This window comes from Gymnodraco acuticeps, unplaced genomic scaffold (assembly GCF_902827175.1).
Source record: "Gymnodraco acuticeps unplaced genomic scaffold, fGymAcu1.1, whole genome shotgun sequence".
Classification (NCBI taxonomy): Eukaryota; Metazoa; Chordata; class Actinopteri; order Perciformes; family Bathydraconidae; genus Gymnodraco; species Gymnodraco acuticeps.
Window position 1 is genome coordinate 1,648,740 of NW_022991443.1, and position 27,604 is coordinate 1,676,343.

At 40.2% G+C, this 27,604-nt stretch overlaps 1 protein-coding gene across 4 annotated transcripts in view; it reads left to right on the forward strand.

Moving 5' to 3' along the window:
- prex1 (phosphatidylinositol-3,4,5-trisphosphate-dependent Rac exchange factor 1) overlaps positions 1-27,604 on the forward strand; it is a 108,208-nt gene that overhangs the window by 22,311 nt on the left and 58,293 nt on the right. For all 4 annotated transcript variants that reach the window (XM_034196321.1, XM_034196323.1, XM_034196322.1 and 1 more), the window contains exons 4-10: positions 7,877-7,981; positions 11,127-11,228; positions 11,493-11,654; positions 16,555-16,688; positions 17,002-17,117; positions 19,622-19,771; positions 24,060-24,207. In XM_034196321.1, the coding sequence (XP_034052212.1) occupies positions 7,877-7,981; positions 11,127-11,228; positions 11,493-11,654; positions 16,555-16,688; positions 17,002-17,117; positions 19,622-19,771; positions 24,060-24,207 (917 nt within the window). The remainder of the gene's footprint in view (positions 1-7,876; positions 7,982-11,126; positions 11,229-11,492; positions 11,655-16,554; positions 16,689-17,001; positions 17,118-19,621; positions 19,772-24,059; positions 24,208-27,604) is intronic.

Genomic DNA, 27,604 nt, shown 5'->3' on the forward strand with positions numbered 1-27,604 from the left:
TTCACTTGAAGCCACCCAGCGGATGGACAAAACACGCCCTATCACCAGGAGACGCTGTCCGACTGCTTGCGCACACTGCGCTAACTGCCTCTGATTTTTGGGGGAGGCATGGAACAAGGAATAGAGTTTGTCAAAAAAGATCTGGAAATGATTGAGCCCTGAGACCTCCTTGACCACATCCCCAACTGCCAGCTCTAGACGATGATTGGAGCAGTGCCACACAAACAGGCTTGGGAATTTACTACACAACTGGGTAGCAACGCCTGTTCTCTTCCCTAGCATGACTGAAGCCCCATCACATGCAAAAGAAACGAAACACTGACCTAAAAAGTCCTCATTAAAATCTCTTCCAAGACACTCCATTAACGCCTTTGTGATGTCATCAGCCGTTGTTCCATCCAACTCGATCAGCTCCCAAAAAAACGTTTCGGGCTCAGCATCAGCTAATGCTGAGTGTAGACACACAACAAGCACCGTTTTACCACTAATAGTGGTAGATTCATCGACCAAAACACAGAGTTTTCTTTGGTTTTCTGTAATGTCTTTTGCCATTTTTTTCTTCAGCTCATGAGCTATGTGGTCGATGATTTCGCCACAGGTTTTATTGGAGTGCAAAACCCTGCCCACGTTCAGCCCATTCAGTTTCTGTACATTCAAATCAATTGGCATGTCTGTGAATGGCCGGCTATGTTTGCCAATTTTATATGCCGTTCGAAAAACTCTGATAGTGGTGTCTAATTCAGATTTATGTATAGACTGCACTTGATGTTGAATAGTTTCACGTGAAGCAGATGTAAGGATGTCAGCAGCTTTTACATGGGCTTGTGATTCTTTATGTTCTTTGATTTTTTTTCTCAGGCTAGCTTGTTGTTTGCCCTTGTCAACACCGAAATGAGACACTGCACACTCACCCCATTCAGTTGACAGTTTCAGTCCTTGTCCAGTGTATTCCCAAAGATTTGACATCTCTGCATATCCGACATCCTAGCTTCTTATCTTTAAGAAGGAGCCATGCATTGGTCTTGCAAAAATATTGCACCTGGTCCGTTGTCCAGCAGTCAGGTGCATCGCTTTGCCCGGTGTTGGTGGTGGCAGTTGAGCCAGCAGCAGCTAACGTTAGAGGCTCTGGAGGAGGCGGCGGAGCTAGTGCTAATGCTAATGCACTAGAACTTGGAGCAGGAGGATCAACCAAAGAAAGCTCCCCATCAGACACAATTTCCAACACAGGCACAGCATTCTCTGTATTTGAAGTTTCTTCCGGCGACAACCGCTGTCTTTTTGCACTTTTATTAATCCACGCTAACATTTTAGAAATGCTAATTTGTGACGTGACTTGCTTTCCTTCTCTCGGGGGCGTGCCTGCTCTGTTCTATCACTCTACATAGCCACCCACTGGGTGGGAGTTGCACTGCATAAACACAACACACGTGCATCTAGGTATGTAAATGGTAAAGCATTAAAACATGGTTTTACTAACAGTTTTCAGTATGTTGTTACTTCGGCATTATTATTATTATTATTTTGAAACGTGTATTACTATTAAATCACGGTCAAATAGGTTAATTTTGACATAGTCGTTTCCACCACAGTATTTACATGGAGAAGATAAGCCCCGCCCCCTCTCCAGCACGTTCTGTTTCAATGACAGGAGTAAACAGCTGACAGCCGCTGTGAAACTCTAGCGGTTAGAGCGATGAGAATGTCCGTTCGGCACCTCATGACGCATCTACTGAGTACCGGGCGGCTGTATATATATATATGGATGTATAATAAGAACGGCGGGAGAGTGTTGAGTACTGGCACGGTGCATGAGTACCGGAGTACCGCCAGCATGCCGGTACTAAGCAAGAAGTGCCGGTACTCCATGGGTCAGAACCAGAAGTGCCGGTACTGCGTACCGGTGAGTACCGGCCCAATTCCAGCACTGGTTCACTGCAAGAAACAGACCACTCAAAATAGAGATAATGCCCTAGTGCCACTAGTGAGGAGTCAAGCAGACCAGTACAATGCAGTGGCATTAGATCACAAGTGATACCAGAGTTAATGTATCTAGCTTTCCTTAGGCACTCAAAGACGCTTTACTATAGAAAACACATTTAATATACAAACACGCATACATGCAAAAATGTACACTCAATATGCAATTGAATTGGTCAAAATAACATCATTTCTGTATGGGAAGGTGGTTTTGCTTATTATAAATGACTCATACCCCAACAAAAAAAATCAGTCTACATACAATTTGAACCATCCCTATAAAATGAAACAGTCAATAATAACACATCCACTGCCTCCTGTAGCATGAAGGGCGTTTAATCCCATCTGTGGATAACTGTTGAATTGGCTCCTCAAAATGTACCTTCACACATGTGTGAGGGTCATTCGGTCCGTCAGGCCGAGTGTCAGGATGGAGAATTGATTAGAGGAGCCCGAGCTTTTCTTTTTCTACTTCGCACCGTGGTCAGACTGGAAGATGTAGAGGTCAGAGTGGATATGTTATAGGTGGAAAGTCAAGGCCTCTTCATAAATCCCGTTTATTTCAAGTCAACTTCACTGCCATGACAGCAAAGAAACCTTTGTGATGGTGAGTCATAGAAATAAAGCCAAACCCATTTAATGTCACTGAAGCATTGATATAATGACTTTAAGTAGTATTTCAGTTCTATGTGATGATGAAGATGTCAAGGAAGAAACGTCTTCACCAACAACACATGCGCAGCGTTTACTAAAATTGCTGCTGAACAAAATACTGCAAGTAGAAAATTATCTGAATACAAATACACCACTTGTTTAATTTTGGGGATTTTAAAGTTGGCCAACTTTTCCGTTGTATTTTGAGCTTCTTGCAGCGTCTTATTATTGCGCATGTGGTGTCAATTTGGTGAAGACGTTTCTACATTTTCATTTGTTTCAGCACATTTGCGTGAAAGTGAAAAATCGTAAAAATACTTTATAAAATAATAAACACGTGCTCAGTCACTGCTTAAAAATGCTAAATAGTGTGTTACCCTACGTATCCATTACATCTCCCTCTACAAACCCATGACCTTTGTCTCCTTCAACACTGACACGTCTCAGCCAATAGGTTGGCTCCGTCTGGCGCCCTTCAGCCGTAGCCCTTGACCTCAAGCAGAGGTCAACACCATGACTTGGATTTGATTAACCTCCCGCATTGTTCCACTGGACGGTCTGCCACTCACGCTCAGGGAAGACAAATGGGAAGATTCATTGCTATTCAAAGTGAAATGTTGCCAAGAGGGCTTGGGAGGCAGCAGCTGTAAAAAAAAGTTACATTTAAATAACCAGAATCAAATCATGCCGCTTGTTAAACAGTATACAGATGTTCTCGTTTTACTATTAATAAATCTAGGACAGTTTTAGCTAAACACACATTTTTCCTACGAAGTTGGGGCAAAGATTTGGAATGATTACACACACACACACACACATGCACGCGCACACACGCACACGTGGCATGCATGAGATTATTCAAGCCCTGCAAAGGTGAAAAAGTGACTCATGTTGGAGCAGAAATCAGAGACATCAATATTTGCTCTATTTCTGGGAGTGTATACATGAGCACTGTGCGAGGAGCAACAGTCGTGTCATTATGCACTTTCTGAACTACTCCCATTATGCTTTGACTCTATGTGATTCCTCTGTGTGTGATACCAACCTCTCATCTAGCCTGCGGAATAACATTCCAATGATGAAGAATTCAAATAAAGCCTTATGTTTATCAAAGGGACAACCCCAGTCTTTGAGCTATTTTAGGTACAACTGATGGCTTTCAGTCTTCCAGAGTAGACTCGATGTTTAAAATTGACTCTAGGGTTCACATGTTGGCATTTAGTTGTGCCTGAATTGACTGTGCAAGTTGTTTATACCTGAGCAGAAGGAAATACCTTGGAGTGGGCTTCAGTTGTAAACATAGCTACAAAAAGGCATGCTGTTCTGGGACCAACAGGGTTCAGTTCTAGATAGTGAAAGGAGATACAATTCATATCATTTAAGTAGAGGTACTTAAGTGCCACCATGTCCAGGAGTGTTTAAGTGTAAACTGAAGGAGAGAATTTCCTCTGGCGTGAACTTTTGGATTTTAGTGTTTGCAGACCTTTACATGCACAAAATCCTATATAACACATTACAGGGAAGGGAGAACCCCAAAAAGCGTAATAGGGCCCCTTTAATTTTCAGTGTGCTAAAGTAGTCTGTTTGTGGTTGATGGTGTCTTTCTGATATAGACTGAACGGCTTAATTTATGTACAAGAACACCAACAAGCTGTTTGGGACTCTGACGCATGGAAACATGTCTTCCTGTTTACTGCTGGACTTCACAGTCTAGGCAGGTCCACTTTAGTCGTTGCTAGCCATTTCTGGTTAAATTATTGTGGACTGCAGGCAGGCAGAAGACTTATTCTTTTAACCTCTGTGGTTTAATGAATAGCAGGTTATTGGAGAGTGCAGTTTTAAAGTTGCTAAGTCTACCCACAGCAATAAGTTAACGGACAATGCAGTGATTGTTCCATGTTTTAACCCCACGCTTGGTGTGCAATTGACATCCCTGTAAAGTGCTTTATGAATGAGCCCTGCATTATTCACCTTTTGCTCCATGCTATAAGGTATGCACATATGTGATGCAACTGGCCAGCCAAATTTGGAATTGTGCTTGAGAAAGTTCCAAACTTTTTTCCAATTTTACTTTTTAACTGTGCTCGATGCATCTGTAATCTTTTATTTATGAATGCCATTGTCGTGGTTAATTGAAAGCCTGCCAGTTGATCCTAATTATCACCTATGCGCACGTAATTGAAAATACATTTGACAGCATTTGGTGAAAAAGACCCAATCTAAATTCAAAAGAGAGAAGGTCAAAAGTTGTGCAGGACGTAAACACCAAACAAGCTTCGTATTGAGTAGCCACTCTAGGCCTATAAACAACATGATAACATGATATTGGTAACTGCCTCATTAACCCAGGCAGTTACCAATAACATCATTGAATTGAAGTGTAAGAAAAGTATTTATTTGAATTTAAAAACTAGGCATAATGGTTTCTAAAATAATACAAATAATAGTTAAAAATAGTATAAATGATATAGAAAAATGTTGCTTAATTCAACAAATAAAAGAAAACACAATAAACTATTTTATTTAACTTTTCAGCACATACATGTGGGTGATTGTGCTATGACTGTTTGGATCTTGTCCTTAACTAACAAATAAGAAAACCTTGGTTAATTTAAGAATCTTTATGCAAACTGCCTGGTTTTAAGAATACTTTACCAAAGAATAAGATGCCTCTAAAATAGCGGTGAATTGTGCGGTGGGGAAAGTACCACCACAAACAAATGATTGCAATACATCATTTTATGACATTGCTACTGTGAGTCTGTAAATACTACCTCCTTTCTTATTTTAAGTCTTCCCCAAATAAGCAAAAAGCAGACTGCTAGTTATAATGAATGTTATATATATGGTAGATTATTTTAGAATTTTGGGTAGAATCATTTAGAAACACCAGTATAGTCCTTTTCCCTAATGGTGTATATGTATATGCTTCTGCCATTGTCAGTGCTTCAAATGTAACATGTACACATGAACAAATAGACTGAATTGGTACGTTTACAAGCCCCTGTGCTGTATCCTCTAGCTCTGCATTAACCCAGTCTGACAGTATCTGGGGTTTCACGCCATATGCCGGCCCAGCTGTTGCTCCCAGCAGTGTTTTCTGGGACTGGAATCCCCTGCCAAACGTGGCTTTGGGCGTGTTTGGGTTCCCGCCTGCCTGTGTGGTCAAAACTGCCCAATGTTTATATTGTGCAGCTCACTTGTGTGTTTCACATCCACAAAAGATTTTCAGCTCCTTCTGGTCAAGCACTAGGACTTAGCAGAGACACGCAGATCTATAAAAAGAGCTGTTAGCTTTGTTTGGCTGCTCCAGTCACCACCACTGGGTTTCCATGTCAGACACATGCACACACAATGTATGCAGCTGTAAGCTGGTGTGTGGTATGTGATAGCAAAACAACACACATGATCCTTTTGCACACCTACGCCGGAACAGGATGCTGGCTTGGTACACTGTTGTATTTTTAAAGGGGTTATCAAGGATATTGTTGTGGCTGTATGTTACAAAACCCACATTTCCCCCGTCTAATTAAAGTATTTTGGGTTCTGATTCTAATAAATCATGATTCACATTATCATTAAAACCATTTTTAAATAATCATAATATGAGTATATGTACCAAACATGATTTATTTTAAAGTCTGAGAACAGTTTGTAGGCCTGGACTTGTTTTTGAGAACATTTGGACTTATTTACCCGTCAACAACATTTTTGCCTACTCCGATTTGGATATTGTACTAGTCCATATTTCGATTTTGATCATATTACGATTCATTGTGCAGCCATTATTATTCCTTTTGCTTAATGGCCTAGCTGGCATTAAATGCAAACCCTTCGAGCTGTAGCGAATAAGGCTTGAAAGCGGTGTCCGTCGGAGCACCTGGGGTTTTGGATTTCACTTGCTGGCTGTTTCAGATGACAGTTTCAGTTTCTAGACCTCAAGCTCAAGGCCCCATTGGCTCACAGTTTCACATCCTAATTACTGTTGCATAGATAACAACACACACGATAAGCTCCAGGCTGTAAATTCACCTGTGGCCCTGATCCGTGTATACGCTCTTGTCAACAGTATGCTGCATGAATAATGCATGTTAAACTATAGAGTGTTCACTTGTTTGGAATCGCGTTACGTATTGTAAAGAGAACCAAATGACAGCTCGACAATAACTTTTACATGAGCGCTGTGGTTGTTTTGTAATGTTGCACAGTATGAGGCTGTCATCGAAGAAAAGGGAAGTGTGTTGTGTTGGCATGCCATTTTTTTCACATTATGATATAGAGTTTTTTGAAAAAGAGAAGTGTGGCAAATGTGTTAATGAACACTGCTGCAGAGCCATTTAAGTCCATATTCTCTCAATCATTTGGTCTGATCATTGTTGCAGTTACACTTCACCATCATTGCCTGACATGGCAAATATTGTAACAGTAACTGTATGTGACGAAGCATCAATTCAATGATCATCAATCCTATATCACCGATGCAAAGGGAAATCGTATTTTTGAAATACCCAATTGCAAGTTTAAACATTTAAAACTGCTTGAACATTAGAAATGTTGCACTTTATAGTCAAATCAAGTTTTATTTATATAGCACATTTATAAACGATTTTTGGTCGAGCCAAAGTGCTGTACATATAATAAAAATAGCCTACAGTAGAGACACTTTACAGCAAATACAACAGCACAGATTGTTCAGAATATCAGTATGAGAAAAACGACACCCTCTGTCCTTAGTGAACAACAGGAGGTCTGTTTGAGTTTTTATTAAAAATCTATATATGTTATTCCTATGAAAAGTCTGCTATAATTTACAAATCATACTTTTAACTTTGAGCTTTTTGTGAATTGTTATGAATGTCACTTATTGCCTTGAATGGGCTTATGACGTCTGAAATTGATCGCAGATGCCTGAATTTAATCAAAACGAAATCATATTATGGCAGATTTGCAATATCAGCAAATATGATATCTTTGTCCAAAAAGCACGATATGGTATTTTGAAGAAATTCACGAGGTACACCCGTGGTTACACCCCTAGTTGCTTCTACTATCCATTGCTCTACTTGAAATAGCACAACCAAATCTCATCAGATTTGAGTAACTGGAGCTTTCTACTCATTTTCTGCTCTGTTATCTGATTGTTCCCTCTTTCACTTTTCTCAGTGGATTTCTTAACGCAGCCATTAAAGTATGATATGGAGTCCCTGGTCTGCCATCCTCACCTCTGCTTTCCTCCTCTTTGCAGAGGAAGAGTTTCTCAGTGTACGGCGAGTACTGCAGTAACCACGAGAAGGCTTTGCGACTCCTCATGGAGCTCAACAAAATCCCCAACATCAGGACCTTCCTGCTGGTAAGTCCTCTCAGCTCCTCCCCCTGCCCTGCTTATCTTGCCTTTCTCCTCATTGCTTCTCATATGTCTTTCTTCTTCCTTTTTGTATTAGCTTCCTTCCTCTTGCAACTCTTACTTCTCTCCTCATGTGTAAAATCTCCTTGGTTTCATTATTACAGATTTCATTGCACAAACTTTTTTTCTGGTATCTTTTCTACCTTTGCCCGACTTTTCCCCATCATTCGTATTTATTTTTCTGTCATTTATCCATCCCCCTCCCCATTTTTCCTTCCATTTGATCACCTCCATTTCCATGTTAACACTTGAATAAAGTGCACAAACCATAACAAGGTCGGAGGGCTCTTCCTGCTCCGGACAGGATGCCACCATCAAGGTCACTTTTGTGTCGCTCTTGTAGTGTTTCCGCTGCCAGCTTTTCCTGTGTTTCTGACACCCAGACCTTTGGGTCCGGGACAATAGACTTAAAATGTGGACAGGGCCTTTTTGGGCGGGCGGGGGAGAACCCAATGAAATCATGTGCAGCTTCTGAGCCAGCCAGCTGTGGAGTGTTGGCAGCCTGATCGGGATTGGCCGTGAGATCTGAAGCCCTTGCGTTTGTCGCTGCCTGATGGCTTGCTTCCACTGCATTATTCTGACCGGCAGGACGCGGCGGGATCAGAGCTGTGTGTGTTGGCTTTTTCTCCCTCTGGCCCAGTCATGCAGTGGTTAATTGGAAAAGTCTTGCATTGATGTTTCCAAAAAAACTACAAACAGCTGGTGATGTATGAAAATGGCTGTCCGACAATCTCAAATATTGCATCAGCTCTTATGCTTTGGGTAGCAACCGTGAGCAGAATGTAAACAAGTGATTCACTATCATTTAAGAAAAGAAGTAGACATAGAGAATATGTGTTTCCTCTGCAGAACAGCAGAGAATGAAGCGGTAACAATTGCAAATCAATGTCAGAGCAATTAACTGTAACGCACATTATATTTTCTTTGGCTTCATTTCTGCTGTGTTTTTAATTCCAGTGGATTTCTTTTTTCTGCATTAAACCATTTTAGTGCTAATTGAAATACACCGTGAAGGGATCTTCTGAAATTGTATGTAGAAATGAAGTGCTTAATTGCTCCGGAATAGAAAAGTGAAGAAGAAGAAGGTCAAAGTGAAGAGCTGAGGGAATTCTGGCTTACGGCTGGCAGATTACAAATAAGCAGAAGATGAGAAGGAAGAAGGCGGGTGAAGATTTAGATAGAAAAGGGAGAGAAAAGGGGGGTGTGGGAACAAAACACATCAGTGCATTAGGAATCTTTGGAACCTACAGTCCTGCAGTCACAATCAGATGCATTGCTGCTTCTTGTTTTCCCATCAGAACCCCCCCCCCCCCACACCATACACCATACTGAGGAATTGCCGTATGATTATAAGGCTTTAAACTCTGGAGAACACTCAAGTGGTTTATCTGCACGACTGCTTTTGATCTTTCATCCCATCCCATGAGCTCATAGCACACTGACAGACTGCGTTCCTGCAAAATAAAAAGCGAGGAGAAGCCCCGCCCTCCTTTTAACTGGTTTTTTAAAGCACACATCTTCTGGGGCATGAGAACACATTTTGGAGGTTTCTCAGTGATCCTTTTAAGTGCGGATATTTTTTTCTTTTTCTTTTTTTTAGGCGGTATAGTTGCAGACAGTTGTGTGTCTAAACAACAAAGCAGTGTAGGAAGAAGAACTTAGATATTTAACTTAAAAATAAGTAATACAACAGTGTAGAAATACTCTGTAACAAGTACAAGTCCTGCATTCAATAAGTAAAAGCACCAAAGTATTAATAACTGAATAAACTTAAAGTACCAAAACTTAAAGGACATTTTCCAATTAATAAGCATTATAGCACTTGATTATAATAAGTGATCAAATAATCAACACTATTATATAATCAGTAGTAGAGGTAGAAATTAGAATAACATGGAAACACTCAACTAAAGTACAAGAACCTCAAAATTGTACTTGTCTATAGTACTTGAGTCAAATGTACTTAGTTTATTCCCCCACTGCTTAAGAGAGACACAGACAAGTCTTTTTTGAATCTCCTGATGTTTGCTTTGCTGTAAGAGAAGCATGAAGTCAACTATATTTTGGTTTATGTACAGTACATGCTACCAACATATGATACTGAGATAAAAACAGCACACACAGTCAATCTTAAAATGTGGCTAAAACAAACCAGAAAGTACTATTATCATACAATATAGACTTTTCAAAATAAAGCTTTGTTGACAGGATATGGTAATTGCTGATAAAGCTTCAGAAATCAAGGTTGTGCAGAGCGGTCACAGTCAAGAGACATTTAAAGTCATACATAAATAGAAATTGAAGCAGTTGTCTATCTTGTAATATAATGTTAAAACTGCTAAATGTAAACAATGACTAAACAACTAAAGCCATACATGATCATTATTCCTAAAATACACAAATGCCATTTAGCCTCATTAAAGAAGTTCCTACAAAATGGCATGTGAGTATGGAGAGCATGGTATCCTTTGCATATAGCTTCATTAACTAGCTCCCAGACACACCTTGACAGATTATTCATATTCTGCACCTGGGCCGGTTATAGATCTGCTTCTGGTGCAATAGACTGGATAGAAATGACAACAGTGGTCAATTAAAGTCTGTTTATTGCTGACAAACACAAGAGGCCTGAGACGGCAATGAAGACAGCTGTGAAATGCACCGAAATAGACTGGTGTTGTGACTTTTAAAAATGTTCATTATCTAGCACCGCAGTGCTAGATAATGAACATTTTTAAAAAGTCTAATACTGTAGAAATTGAAAAGTTAGGTGGACTCTTCTTGTCTTTAACTAAACCAAGATCCGATTTAAAAGAACAATACCTATTTATTTTCCAATGATTAGTCTGTCATTCTTCTATAAATAGAGTTTTCCACACAAGCTTTTTTAATGTTGTTCATGTTTAATGATGTGCAATCCCTGATATATGTTCCATTTGGGTTTTTGGGGGTTTACATTTTTTATTGTTCAACCATTTCTGCATTTCAATTGCAATGAATTATTTCCCTTAAAATAAATATAAACCGTACAATGTATTTTTAAGAAATGTGTATTGGTGTCTAATTGTGTTTGTTCGCTCTTCTCCTATAGCACTGTATGCTACTGGGTGGAAAGAAGAGCACAGATGTCCCCCTGGAGGGCTACCTGCTCAGCCCCATTCAGAGGATCTGCAAGTATCCTCTGCTGTTGAAGGTACTGTCCAAACTGCTGCACTGATGTCCTGATGCTGTCATCAAATGATAACAGCTTTGATTAAAGCCTGCTTAGACTTTTACATTACATGGCCACAGCGCAAATCATAATGTATCCTTAGTGATCGGTACAAGGCCTGTGTATAAAAGCCTCTCGCCATTAAAGGTCACAGAAGACTCTATAAGCATATAAGTGTTTTTTTATTTGCTTCCTTCTGGACATTCTACAGCTTTTGTTTGAAAACTTTCCCCTTTTCATCACTAGGAGCTTCTAAAGCGGACCCCTAAGAAGCACGCTGACTATCCGGCAGTGGAGGAAGCTCTGCAGACCATGAAGGCCGTCTGCTCCAACATCAATGAGACCAAGAGGCAGATGGAGAAACTGGAGGCTCTGGAACAGCTGCAGTCCCACATCGAGGGCTGGGAGGTGAGAGCAAGCAGGTCAAAGACAGAGAGTAGTCGTAAAGAGGGTCATATGCCGAAAAATATGCGTGGCATTCAACTCGGACAGTAGAACTCCAGTCCTGTTTTACAAACATGCTACTCACCAATTTGAGTTCTGGTCATGCAGAAGTGTTTTTAAAAAGTATTATTTTTTTTCAGGAAATATATGTTTTCAGGAAAGACAATTTGGGATGTGGATTATACTGCACAACCTGTGTGAGAGTTTATAGACTGATGTTTTCAAACATATTCCTTTAGGCTTTTTACAGTTGTTTAAATCTTTGTTCACTGTAGATTATAGCTTGGTGAATTGAAGAAAATATGAAAAGACAATATAATGTTTTGCGCGAAAACCTAATTATCACAAAACTACTGTAGGGTTGAGCATTGTAAAACCAAATAATAGATCAGCTAAAACAGTCGCTTTCAGAAAATTGCATCAATTGACTCTAGTGCAGTTTTTAAAACCAGGAAATGCCAACACTTATGCCATATAACTATACTGGAGGAATGCATTAACATATGATATGCTATATATTGCCCTGCCCTACCATAAATGCATGTATTAAAAAAAGGTTTATTATTAAATTAAAGGCAATAAAAGTTGATCAATCGATATACAGATTATGATTTTTTTTTAGGGTGAAGTATATCTTTACATTAGGATAAAAGGTTGAGAGGTGAAACCTTGAGAGGTGCAAGATGGAGACCAAATGGCTAGATGAAGTGCTGTGACATTCAGAGAGCGAAAAAGTGTAAGGAAAGAAGGTCCTACTTTTCTGAGAGCATCCTGAATGTGTTATTTGCACAAGGTTTCTGACAAATGAAACAAATCCTGTGACAAAACCACTGCAACCTCATCCAGATTTATTCTCGAAAGACTTCCACCATCTATCTTAAGAGTTACTACTGCAGCCAAATAGGGGCCACGGACGGGGCTTGGGAGCCGAACGAAGGGTCCAGTGCATTTTTCACGCCTCCCTCAACCACCACAACAGAGGCCTTGTCTAAGCAGGCACCAATGGGACAATCCTCCCACTCAGGGTGCCAGGGGGGGGGATGCCAACAGGCACACTGCCCAATCAGAAAGGACCCTAGGAAGCAGGGCTGCACTCTCACATGCATTGGGAGGGTTATATGAGGGGACCTTTTTGGAGGGGGCAGAGGAAGAAAAATTAAGGATGGAACCACAGAGTGGGCTCCACTGGGACATCCCACAGCTCGCATGCCAGAATGTACCCGTGTTCTCCCCTTCCCTCAGAAAAATGACCCTGATATTTGGGTGTTTAGTTTGGCAATGAAAGTAAATGCAGAATATATCCTGGTCCATCTTGTGATGAATAATATATTATCGGTGTTATTCTAGTCCACGGTGTGTGCTTTAGCCACTGTGATGTCCCCCAATTTGTATTTGATGTATATATATATATATATATATCTCAAGATCTCAGCAAGTATTGGTGAAGTGATGAACTAATCATAGCAGAAGGTTTAGAGAAATAATTAAATTACTTTGATTTTCGGTTTGAAATCTACAGTATATATTTAGCAAAGCTATCAAGTGCCCTTCTAGTTAAACAATGAATTTGAAGACATCATTTGAATCATTCTGACTAATTCCCATTATTTTATACACAAAGCTGTTTGAGTGGAAATAATTGTAAGATGCTATCCCAAAGCACCTAGTATCGTCCCTTTCAGATCGGTAATGGGGTTAATGTTGGGCTGATTTACCTTAATTGCTTGAACATGAATGATTGTTGAAGTCAAATGAGTCACTGGCAAAATCCAACTTTTCATTTGAAAAACTGATGCATTCAGTTGAAAACATTAGTCGTTTTTTGTGGTCCAAGACAGGCAATTGCTGTGCTCTTCCTCTGAACAACTCAAAAAGGCACTTCACCCCTCCCCCCCAGAGAGCCTTCAATATTGCAGCATTAGTCTCGCTCCTCTTTCCTCTCTCCAGCCACTCTGTGGGCTAATCACCTCCAGCTCTAATGGAAGAGTCCGCCAGAAGTGCCGAATCAGACCCAGACGCATTACCGCTGCTCAGATACACTCACGTACATACACCACCACTGTGTGTTGTACGCTTCCATATACATTATAAATGCAGGAAAGCATAGACATGCATGCACATGACAAGAGGTAAAAGTTTCCAACCCCCCAACCTCAGGTTAGTGCAGTCAACATGAGGTCGAATCGATTGTCTGAAACACGACCCCTCCCCAGACTGGTCGGTATTCACCTTAAGGAAAACCTCTGATTTCTTTTTTCTCTCTCAACAAACTCAGGAGGGATGAACATCCATCATAAATATATACTCATGGGAATCAATTATGGACGCTTGAGAGTGGGGGTGGGCAGCAGGGGGTTTCCACAGGTCTCCGGTGGACCCATGTCAGATGGATCAAAGACGACAGTGAAGTCCACATCTGATCTATCTCTGTGTGTGTGTGGTGAGGGGTGGTGGGCTCTCTATACGCCAACGGGGGGGGGGGGTTGGAGCCTGCACATGGGTGCATTTAGTTCCAGATGATTTGGAGGGAAATGATGCGTTTAACAATGAGTAATGAGATGTCTTTACCCCCAATTGTTCTATTTTATGTTTGGCTAGCGCTGTTTTGACAGCACTTATACCTTCTATGGACTCTATGAGGTTGTACATTTTAAATTGAAGTCCATTGAATATTTCTATGATTGTTTCACATTTTTACAATAGGAAATACTTTCATCCATTATTCACAAATCGAAACGGAACATGTGAGTGCATGGTTGCTCATGTGTATATCTGTAGAGCGGTTTCTGTTCCCTAGATGGAAATGTGAAAACACTGAAAATCTTCGAAAATGATTGTTGCCTTAATAATTGTAGGTATTGGTCCTGAAGTTTAGCCACTTAGTGATACGGTTAAATAGGCTTTATTATGCTTTTGGGGGTTTTCCCTTTCCTATAGTGTTTACACATGTTTTTGTGAAAGTAGAATGTCTCCCACAGACTCCCCCACCCACCCCCCCCCCTCCCCCCCTACCTGAAACGTGTCGTATGGACTTTGTATACTTTTGTAACATTTTGACATCACTATGTAACATTTGTGTTTTCTATTGGTTAGTGCTCCAACCCAACATCTCTAAGCGGTTGACCAATCACTACCGAGCCGGCCAGCAAATCAATCGGAGCAGACTGGACTTTATTATGAGAAAAATGAAGACCCTTTTGAACGTTAAAACATGTAAACCCAGTAGAAGGACACAACACAAACATGAACATATACATTAGCATAATGGGGCCCCTTTAATATTACACCATGCTAGGGTCGATCAACAACGTTTTTTTCAATCAGTTCCAGATTGGCGTCAACAACCTCATTTACTACGACAGGTTCATTAATCACTCAAAATTGTAATCCTCTAAAATCTAGTAACACCAAAAAAATCAGCAAGGTGGTACTCATACACCTCTCAATGTTCATCTAAACGTACAGTAATTTGACATTTAAATACAGTAAATGTATCATTAAATACATGTTGAACAGGCAAACATTGTACTTGTTGAAGCGGTTGCAGTCCATGGTGTTGACTGTGAAACACCAGTGTTTGTGGTTTGCCTCATGCTGCTTCGAAAGGTTATATTGGTCTTAACCGGTTGGGGTGTATTCAATAGCTGACGAGAAACAGCTTTAAAGAAAGGCTCGATCACATCCTGTGAAGGTGGTAGGTAGGCTGCAGAGTAACATAATGCCTGTTCCTGTGTAAGAACAAGGGAGTGGGCTACTCTTTAATATCTCACATTCTACATTTCCTTTTTACTTAGGTTTGCTGCACGGTTCCTCTGCAACAGTTGTATTTGAATATGTGAGGATGCAGGCATGTGTTTGTAGTGCTTTCACATCCTGAGAAGAGAATACAAAGGCTTTGTTTGTTTTAGCGCCCCACAGGAAACTAAAAGTAGGCCATGGTAACAGTTTTCTGAGGCAATAACTTTGTGCATCTAATTAACTAACACATTATAAATAAGCTAAAAAGTCAAGTTCAAGACACTGCAGTAATGTAGGAGAAACTCTCCAGTCTCTATCGGTTATTTAAACGTGATGTTTCTAGACAGTGATGCACCAGCGAGATGCTAACTGTCCCAGCAGTTGTTTTCTATTCGCAGATTTGCATTGGGTGTAAACTGAAGAAGAGGTACTCAGATTCTTTACTTAAAGAGGCCCTATTGTGCATTTTGGGGTTTGCCACTTCCTGTAGTATGTTAGATGTTTTTGTGTGCATGTAATTGGTCTGCAAAGGCCGAAATTCCAAATAATTTTGAACATTAAAGCATGGAAACATGTCACAGTACAGGCACAAAATACTAATACAAACCTGCAAATTAGCATAACATAGCCTCTTTTAAAGTAGTGCATTACAAAAATAATTAAGAAAAGTGAATGTAGGGGAATAAAAAGTACAATATTTGACTCAGGCGGAATTATAAAGCAGCATTAAATGGAAACCCTCCAGTAAAGTACGGCTATGTCAAAATAATACTTAAGTGCGGTTATTGAGTAAATGTACTTAGTTCTCCGTCTCGCACAAATTGGAGTTGGGTGAGGAACAGATTTGTTTACTCTTTCCTATCATTGACAGTGGAATGAAAACAAGACGTTCACAATGTCAGAGTTGAATTTTGCATTGTTTCGCTGAGGTTGTGAACTTATCAAGTTTTGATACAGACAGAATTGTTATCTTTGCAACTTCCAAATGTAGTGCTATTTCCATGATCAACAAATGATCAACTTGACACCATGGCCTTGATGGATATAACTGCAAAGTTTTGTAAACTTGTAATGTTGTTACAGTACACATGTCAGTAGCAAACTACTTTTTTATCTTTTTCTTCAGGGCACCAACCTGACAGATATCTGCACAGAGTTGCTGCTTCATGGAAATCTCCTTAAAATCTCAGCAGGCAATATCCAGGAACGCGTCTTCTTCCTGTTCGACAACCTCTTGGTTTACTGTAAGAGGAAGTCCAGGTGAGGAAGGCGACCGTTACCCAACTACACTGAAGCTTCTACAAGCATGTCAAAGAAAGCATTCAAATATATTTGTATTGACTGACTACTGGAAAAAAGCCAGACATGGAAAATTGCAGCAAATTCCCGTTTGTGCAGACAGGTTTTCAGTATGCAAGCAAAACAGAAACAACTACATGTGTCTGCTGCTCCCATACATGTCTCTAAATGAATGTACATTTGTTAAAGACACAAGTTCTTGTCTCACGGTTGCACCAGAAACAGCGGATGTTTTCCCTGCAGAGGGTAACCACAGTGTTGTCCCATTTTCTAGGGTTTCTGGAAAGAAGTCCACCAAGAGGACCAAGTCTATCAACGGGCCCCTCTATGTGTTCAGAGGCCGAATCAACACCGAGGTGATGGAGGTGGAAAATGTGGAAGATGGAACAGGTTGGTGTTTGCCCTTCAGTGTTACCTTTGGAGACTGTCTATATGTCCATTCATGAAACTCTCCCAGGGCATGTTGGTGATTTCTAATGAGCCTCTGGTTAGTATATATAAGAGAGTATCAGCAAAATGTGAAAAATAAGACCAGGAATGTCTTTATTTTATTTGCAAAGGCAAAATGTCAAGAATAAAGTTGAATTCTAGGTGTATGCACTAATGGTTTAAGTTTGATGTGTTTTCTTCATTTTTTGCCTTATTTTTAACTACAGTTTGACTTCGTTCCCAACATTTCACCTTAAGTCTCAACTTGTTTTTGAATACGCTGAATCTATTCTCAACAAGTCCGACCTCATTCTTGACATTTTGACTTTATTTTTAACATTTGGACTTTATTCTCGTCATTTTGATACTATTTTTTAAACAATATTGAGAATGTATTCACAACATTTCGATATTTTTCTTTTGCAATTTTACAATTTCATATCAACATTTTGACTTTGTTCTCAAAGGTTTTGCAACTTTTTTGTCCACATTTCAATTTATTTTTGAGAATTTGACTACATTCTTTAAATGTCACCTCTATTTTGACATCTTTAATCTTTAAGTAAATTAGAATTTCATATGCCTGTCCCAAATACTCTCAAATATTTCAGATCTTAACCAATCTTTTTATTTAGTTCACTGATATCACAGGTTGCAAAAACTGACATTGTGCATAAATAGTAACAACCCCAATTCAATTTGCCTACAGGGCTATTTTTCTTTTTCACACTCTGCCATTTAGAAAGCCCTGCTTGGATATGAATCAGGTACTTGTTGACAGTTTGGGTGGAGTATCATACTTGCACCTAGTTTCAAACAGGATGTAGCTTGCAACCTCGTGTGCCACCTTTTGATGTCAGCTATTCAGTAATGGCTTGAGGTGTTGATACAGATCTGTAGTGCAAAAGCAACCCCGAGCCAGAAGAGAAACCTGATGCGCTCCAATGTGGGGTTGAGTTATTGTGCCAAAGATAAACGACTCTTCTGTGGGCTTGTTGTTATACTGTTGTCCCGGCTTATTTAGCTATTGTGGTTTGTTGCGAGGCACTGTGCTGGGCTCAGTAGAAACACTTCATCTTCCTCTCTCTCACATGTTTCCTCTTTTCTGTTGTTCTCATCAGTGCTGGCAAAATATGGTGCAAGGTCACATGACCTTTTTTTTCTATGTGTTTAGCTGTCACATTTAGGCTTCTGTAGGGGAAACCACATGCCTTATTCGCAGAACATTGAGAACGCTTACATTTCTGAACGCCTAAATACTGTGAAATGTGTGAGGGGTTATTTGTCAATAGCTTGAATGGAAACATTATGTTTTTATTTAATATGCTGCTAGCTTAAAGGGGACTTATTATGTACATATTTGTATTTTCTTCCTCTACTGTGACATGTCTCCATGCTTTAATGTTCAAAAAGCTCTTTATTTTTCTCATACTGCCTGTGCTGCAGCACCTCTTTTCACCCTCTGTCTGAAACCAGAGCCCAGTCTGCTCTGATTGGTTAGCTGGCTGGCTCTGTTGTGATTGGTCAACCAATTAAAGATGTCTTTGAGAGATAGCCAATAAAAGTGTGAGTGTTAGTAAAATAAGGACTCGAATAGAGGCATTTCAGGCACGGGGAGAGAGAACTTTTGGATTTGAGCCATTGCAGAACATTTACATGCACAGCAATTGACACACTACAGGAAAGGGAAGACCCCAAAAATAAAAATATAGAAGTTATCTCAAATAGCAATTTGTTGGTTAAAGCATTAAAAACGTCCTCCCTTTTACTGACTTATACACCGTGTTGCCTTGATAAATGCCTCCTTGCAAGATATCAGCATGTACTCAAACAACATTTGACCAAAATCCATCTTTTCCGTTCCATTTGCTTCAAAGATAATGTTCTTCCCTCCTCTTCCTCCTCAGCAGGAGCTGCTCCCTGTGGGTCTCAGAGTATCAGATCTATTTATATGACCTTTGAGCATGAAAGACTAATGCACCCCATTAGCAGCCACCATTCATTATTCAGGAGCTGCTCACCTGCAGCTAAATGGATAATACAATTAGAAAGCGGGTACGAGGAGAGATTTTGCAGAGTCAGTGGTAACAGGGTCTTTTATTGCTCTCCCGGTGCATCATGTTTATCTCATTAATTGGTTTGTAAATCATTGCTCGAGTCCTATTTGGAGATAACTTCAATATTAACAAGATTCATTTGATTACTCTACTGATTGCTTCACTTTACTTACCACTGAGGTCAGCGTTGACATAGTGCTGTGGTTTTTGTGTCGTTCTTTCAAAATGAAATGCTTAGGGGGGAAAAAAACAAGCGAGAACAAGTGAGATCATTCAAGTGCATGTTATTTTAATGAGGTGAACTCTTTGCTTGTTTAAGGGCCATTCAAGACTTCAAATGTTTTACATGATGACTCCTGTCTCATTTTAAAGACAAATTACTTGATTGTTTTTTTATTTTCTTTGCAGCGGACTATCACAGCAACAACTACACGGTGACTAACGGCTGGAAGATCCACAACACTGCGAAAAACAAGTGGTTTGTCTGCATGGCCAAAAATGCAGAAGACAAGCAGAAGTGGCTGGACGCCATCTTGAGAGAACGGGAGCAGAGAGAGAGTGAGTAACACTTTTTTAAAGGCAATTTATGGTGCTTCTGGTTTATGGCTCTGATGGCGCACACCAGAGAATGGTCCTTATTTTGTACCAGAGTTCCCCCAATGGAGGATGTAGTGGCTTTCCAAAGTACTTAGAAAGATACCAACCATATTTTACAGTGGAACTAACGGGTATTATTTACAGTATCTCAAATCTTTTTTGATGTTGTGTTGAAGGGCTGTTGTCTTAGGATGCATTAGTTTCAGCCTAGTGTAATAATGGGAACTAATAATGGAATTCATATTTTTAAAAAGCAGGCGGGCCCTGGGGCTGGGGTCTGGTCCCTATGCGGAGGACCCGGGTTCAAATCCAGCCTGGGACCATTTGTCCTATGTTGTCCTTTATTGTGGTTATTGTAAAGTTAGTCTTTAATTTCATACTGATTAACATTTTAAAAATATCTCAAAATGTCTACTTACCTCCCTATTCCGTTAGAACCCTGAATAAACTGGCAACTGCGTATTCAATTCCATTTACTTTATAAAAAAAAATATATATATACAAGTGCAATCATAAGGCCACACTGGTCATTACAATGGGATGGTTGTGGGTTCAATCACAGCCCCTGCCGTTAACATTTAGATGTATCCTTGGGCTCCCAACAGTGTGTGAATGTGTGTGTATGTTAGCTTCCCTGCACAGATGGCAGCAGGGCAATTGCATAAATGCAGACTTGTGTATATAAAAAGCCCTTTAGGAGTCGTAAGACTGAATAAAGCGTTGTATAAATGAAGTCTATTTTCCATTTACCATAAGACAGAATGGAGATATGTGAAATGGGACACCTTGATAAGCTCTCCGAAGCTTTAGAATAGGGGCATAGACACTAAACAGAAAGTATTTTCTATATATGTTTCTAACACATCTAGTTTATTGGCTTAAATTCATGTATTTTACAAAAACATTTACAAGCTAAAAAACACCTACTATTAACCAAATACATAGTGCTTTCTAATCCTCACTATCCAACGCTTTACTAGCCACTCTATCTGCCCTACATGTTAGTGTCACCTTATATTCAAAACCTATACAGGCTCAGTTAGCTCTCCCACAGTAAAGAAGAGTGTGTGCTGAAGACCTGGATGTAGTGTTTGTGTCCTTTTGGTTATGTCCCACCTTGAACACGGTGTGTTTCATAAACAGAGGCTTAGGTGACATGACGTCTACAGTTGGCCTGGTTGACCTGTGCACTAAGCAGAGGCTGCTGCTTCAACAATCTCTTCCCTTTAAAAAAAATCAATGCAGCTGTGGTGTCTAATCAAATCCCTCCGTGTGATGAGTCATTTGCAAACAACAACTGTGCTAAAAACAGCATCTTTGTCAAACGCTTTGAATAGATAAGCATTCTTTTTGTCAAAGAAAGTGAAACTCAATGACGTCATGCATGCTTGGATCTATTTTACCTAGAATAAAGAGTGTTTGCATAGACTTAAAAACACAGTTGTATCCATGTCCAGCTGTTGGTTTTGAAGCCATATAATGAATTGACATGACAAAGCTCTGGATTAGTTTGCAGAAAATCTAGTGTATTTAGTCTCACCATTTCAAAAACACTTCATTCATTGATGATCAACAATAAGCCCTACACAGCGCCACATCCACCGATTTGAGATTAGTAATGCAAACTGATATTCTTGTTGCTCTTTCCGACTTCCCTCTTTTGTCTTAAAATATGTTCCCACCTGTTCAGCAGTGGCCATCTGTCTTTGTTATGTTGTGTGCCTTAGACAGTGTGAAAGGCTTTAACCAGATTTGGGGAGGTACACAACTGGTCACCTGATAGCATTGATGGCTAAAAATCCCTAAAGCTAATGGAATGGGATTTGGCGGAAAATGAGCAAAGAAAAAGAGTTTTAGCTTCATTTCATCACCAATGTCAACACTTTTTGTTAACAAATCTTTTCTAAGTTTACATTTAAAACGCATTCAGAGTGTAAATTGGACGTCACTACCATCTGATTCTGTGATAAAAGGGTTTCAGGTTAGAAGTAAGTACGGAGGAGTGTGCTGCAGCTTGTGGTGTTTGGTTTCAACCCCGGCGGAAATCGACCTGAGGCTAACAGATGCCAGATCAGTCACAGTGCCCATTTTCCCCACACTCTCCTTTCTATTACCCCCTCTACAGTATACTCTGTCCTTACCTTTCTCTCAACCTCTTCGCTACAGTGTAGACAGCTACATGATAGTATTTTTCTTCAATAAATCCTAGATATGTTCCACTTTTTCTGCATGATTCCACTCCTGACACGCCTTGTTCGATATGACTTTCTCCACGCTGTGGTCCTTCCCTATGTTGGACATGTGGCTCTTCCCAAACCCTCCTAAAAGACTTTCATTGTTCAACACTGCCAGCTGGAGGTGTTTTGTCCTATCACTGTTTTCACGGCAGTTTAAGGGAAAATGCGTGGGGCAGATAATGCGATAGGGTATTAGCTCGTGCCAGGAAGACGAGGAGCAGCACAAGACAAACTCTGACAGCTGGAACAGAAGCTGAGGGGCCTCTGCTGCGCTGGACAGGCTCCGTCTGTTGTTCAATGACACTCATTGTTTAAGTCTATTCCAGCTGCTGTCAAATGTAATATAACCCAACCTCCATCACCCAGTGCAGAACCCCAGAGAACCTATGGGAAAAATGAATTCAATAGTTCGTTTTACGCCTCTTTTTGCCTTTCAGTTGGTCAGACTTCCAAAAGAGTTGTCACTTAACTTTCTCCCTTAAACCGCTAAAAGTTGCATAATGCAGACCCAATGAAATGTGTGACCTCTGCCAAAGAGGTTATATTTTCGGCTTAGTCTGTTTGACTGTCTGTCAGCAGGATTGTGTACAAATGATTAAAACCTGGTGTAAGGGTGTAGCATGGGTCATGAATAACTTATTACAAGGTGGATATAGCCCGTTTCACTTCCATTAGTATTGCTAGGTTTGGATTCATGTGGGTTGGGGATGATGTTAAAAATGTGTTTCCACCTAGGATAATTCACACGAAAGGCCCCTCAAAATGGTACAACAACTCGGAAACGTATATATCAACTTTTTAAAACATTATACAATTCTCATGAACACACCGAAGTTGAAAGAACATCTTCCCAAATTGGGAAATAGGACAATCTGAGGAGCATGTGAAGGCACTATTGGCCTTGGCGGAGGTATGTACTCTTTCAGTGAATTTTAGTTTTCAACTGTATTGCAAAATTTGCTCTGGTCCTACAATGTTACACACCCAGCCAACCTCAAGGGAATGTTGAAAAGGCCAAGTGATCAAATGCCTTGCGTTGGGGCATATTTCCCTTGTGTCTTCAAATCATATTTGCAGATCAAAGGCTTCAGCCAAATGTCAGCTGACTGCCAGCAAGGCCGCTATTATGCGGAATCAAGAACCAGTTGAGAACCGGGTCCAGAAGCTGTCATGTTTGTCTGACAAATGTGCAAATCTACCTGCAAAAACTCACTGGCAAGGAAAATCGATACAGGGTACGGCCACATTTTACGAAAGATGATGACTACTACAACAACAAATTGACCGATACGAAGCGTCAATAATGGAATTGGAATCAACAACAATGTATTATTTCCTATCCCTGAAGGAGAAGCGGCACTAAATGCGTGAATACCTTTTAGTCGCGTTCAGCAGCTTGATGTGTCTCTCAGTAGAGTTAAGCAGCTTATGAAGGCGCAGTGCAGCAGAGTTAGATGCCCCAGTCAGAAAGTTTCTCAGTGTGTTTCAGAAGTTCATCAAACCCCACGGTGAGCTTAAGCAGCTCAAACTGTGAACTCACTGGAGAGGTTTTCTCGGGGCATCGGGCCTTACAATGGGCCCTCACATGTTCTGCTTTACAATAGAGCAATAATAGTCAACAAACTAGCCCAGAAACAAGATCAGGATCACACTGCCCTCCTGAACTCTACTCACTCCATGAAACAACTCGTCTAGGAGAGATAAACATCTGGGTTTGTTTCAGAAGGTTGAAGCGGACCCGAGCTGCAGTGCTTTGGTCCTGGCTTCATTTCATCTGCACAATACCAGAACACAACCAGGAGAAGGGCCCGTTTATCTGTTTTAACAGAACCATGACAGCCTTTGCCTTTTGGCTTTGGCACGTGAAAAAAGCCGCCAAAACCAATTGGAAATTTGTTTCCAGTAATGGTTCTGCTGTATTTGTTTTGCCATTGTGATTCATGTTCCTTTTATTATAGAAAAGTCTTATTCTATTGACGGGAATCTGACAGTTTTTTCTCTTTTGTTCGTAGGTCTCAAACTGGGAATGGAGCGGGACGCCTACGTGATGATTGCAGAGAAGGGGGAGAAGCTCTACCACATGATGATGACCAAAAGTCGCCACCTGATTAAAGATCGTCGCAGGAAGCTCAGCATTGTGCCCAAGTGCTTCATGGGAAAGTGAGTTTCTTTATTTCCCTTAGTGCCTGGTTTTCTTGAGGTTCCAAGAATGTGACTGCAATGCTGTTCACAAGGGGGTCCTTACAAAAGTGGTGTTACATAAGATCGGCATTCTTTCAAAAGAGCCTGTATCCAGTCTCCCCAATTCTGGCAAGGTGCCTAAACTGTTTTATCCCTACATCCTCTTGTCTGTAATGAGCCCCCCTTATAGTCTCCTCTCACGGTTCATAGAAAGGACCAAGTTGCTCCCTACACACTCATATCATGGAGCACACACTCACACCTCCAGACTTTCATTAGCAAAGGAACTTTAACTGAGGCTCTGCAACAAGCCATCGCTGTCCCCTTTATGTTGCAGGACAATGAGAGACCTGCTTAGGTTTCCCTAATGCCAGCAATTGTGAGATCCTGAGCAGCAATTAAAATTCTTTCGGGCACCATTTTTGTAAGAAACAAAGAATAAAAACATGGAAAGACTTCAAAGGTGATGACCATTTAAAGAGAAACCAGGGAGCAACCGTTTGTGTCTTCACCACTGCCAACATGGCCTCTTTCGAGAGATGTGTAGTAGACACTGCATTGACTACTTTCAAATCAGTTACAGGAATGTAATGGGTCACTTAAAAATGTAATGGTGTGTCTGCGAGACATGTTCAATCTTTGTGGCGTCATGTGAACTCCTTGTCTGGGATTTTTCTTCTCTCTTGCCAGTATTGAAACTTTTTTGTCAGGATTATTTTTGTCTTAGTTTATGCTCATTTCAGCCAAGGGCAACACTTCCCTATATTCTAGTTGTTTGTTTTCTTACAGGTGAATTTCAATTTCTGCACTTGAACAAGTTATGTAACAGTATTTACATTTCTTTCATTTTGCTAGAAATAGTCGGCTTTAATATATGCAATATCCAATATATGTGCTTGTGAGAACATTCAGAACTCACTTGATGAATATAATGCTTGCAAAACATTTTTACTACCTTTGTCACAGAATAATTTTCTTTTTTAAAAGATTGCTGACTATCCTTTCAAAACCTTTGTTGACGTTAGGAAAAAGTTAAGATAAAATAGATCACCAGCATATCTTTTTCCCTTGCGTCTCATGGTGTTAATAGTATTCTCGTAGAAGGAATGTTTTATCTTCATTCACTTCACTTGTAGGTCAGAGCTACTGTTCAGTGCCAGAACAGTAGCTGTCAAGCTGTTGCAGATTCTACTGTTTGCCAACATAAATGTTTCTTTTCTCAGACAATCCTTTTTTAGCCATTTACCCCCTTATTTTCAGTTTGTCTGCCTCTCTCCCTCACTCTGTTTTCACTTTCTATCATCTCCCACTTTCCTCTTTTAATCACTCAGTCATTTCCTGCTGATAAGTGCAAGCTGCATTTGTCTTTCTGATGAAATGAGCAGCAAGCATAGTTGGAGAGCTTATTGCATTAAACAGAGATGCTGACAGTCGGCTGATAGCACCCTGTTGCCTTGATAGCATCATCCCATCATCCTTCTGCTATCTAATATTAGAAGATGGTCGGTGTTAACACACTTTAAATGTGTTAATGGTACTTGTTTGGTCATGCCAGTGCTCGCCTAACATCGTTTGTTAGGATTTAAAGCAATGGTATTTGATCAAATTGAAGTGTCTTGTTTATTTCTCTTTGTTTGTGCTAATAGGAGTGCTAACGCTAGCAGAAAATGATATCATATCTACCCTCTCAATTTCTGCATGATTTTCTTTTGTTCTAGCTTTTGTTTTTCTAACAAAATGTAGCTTTGTCCAAATTCTAAAGTACATTTTTAATTTGAGCAGGTTTTGAGCATGTACTTTAGTATTTAGCGACTTTTAGAGGTAATGCTAACTCCTAGCTAGTGTCCCCCACTGGCTTGCTAGTACTGGAAGCAAAACGTCTACTTTCCGGTTACTCCTCAGTTTAACACTATTAGCTTTGTCAGCATTGTTGCTGTTTGTATTGCTAGTCCTATTAGCACCCTTAAATGCTAGCCGCTAGCTCATTAGTTGCAATGTTGAAAACCTTATAAAGGCAAACCAACTGTGAGATCATAAGCTTGTCTATTGCTCATTTACATTACAAAAGTAATTACGCCATTAAAAATCCATTATGCATTTTTTGTATAATGGCTTTATATACAAAAAAATCACACTATTGTCCCAATCTAACACATTGTAAGTGATATGCTAAAAACCGGGACATCTCTAAGCTGTTGACCAATCGCAACAGAGCCGGCCAGCTAACCAATCAGATCAGACTGGTCTCTGGTTTCAGACGGAGGGTGAAAAGAGGTGCTTCAGCACAGGCAGTATGAGAAAAATAAAGAACTTTTTGAACATTTAAGCATGTGACTGTCCCAGTAGAGGAATATACATACATATATGAATCCTGAAAATGAGCATAATGGGTCCTCTTTAAAATGTAGTGTAAACCTGAAACATAAAAGTTGTCACTTCACAGTTTCTGACTTGAAATGTATTTCAGTTATGCTGAACTCAACTAATCATCAGCAGTTATTCCCACAAATCCATTTCCCTTGTCTTCTTTTCCTCCTCCGTGTGTGGCTGAACAAAGTCGGCCTCTTCCTCACACACACATTTCCTGCTCATCATATTAATTTCCTTTCAAGCTCTGTTTCCAAAATTAACCTGACTCTTACATCACACACACACACACACACACACACACACACACACACACACACACACACACACACACACACACACACACACACACACACACACACACACACACACACACACACACACACACACACACACACACACACACACCATCCCCTCCCATTCAGTCCCCTGTCAATGTCAATTAACAGCCACCAGCTTTGACATGAACAAACAGGAAGACAACACGAACACATACACTAATAACTCAGGCATAATGACACTTTTTTTCTTTCTTTATTATGATCAAATATTCCTACCTAGAAGTCAAGTCCAGAAAGATTTCTCACACATTCTGCAAAATTGTTCCCATGCTGGAATGTTTAATCCCAGAATTCATGAACACACACACAAACACACACTAGCTAGCTCCAATTCACTTTTCGTCATTATCTGGGGAACCAATTTCCCCCAGCACCTTGAAAGACGAAGAAGGGGAGAATTAAATTTTCTCCTTCAAACATTTGTTCAGCTCACACTGGCTGTGAAGAAAAGGGGAGCGGAGCTGAAGTGCTTGTATTCGGATGTGCATGTACAGTATAAAAAGCTTGAGGAATATTTGTCGCAAAAAGAGGAGCTTCAAAGAAAGTTGAACTATAGATGTGCTCTGGTCTGTGGTTGAAGTATTTCATTTAAACTGTAACCAATTTTAAATGTCATGATGGTGCTTTGCGCAAGGCTGTGAATGTACTGTACAGGCCAGCCTTACTAC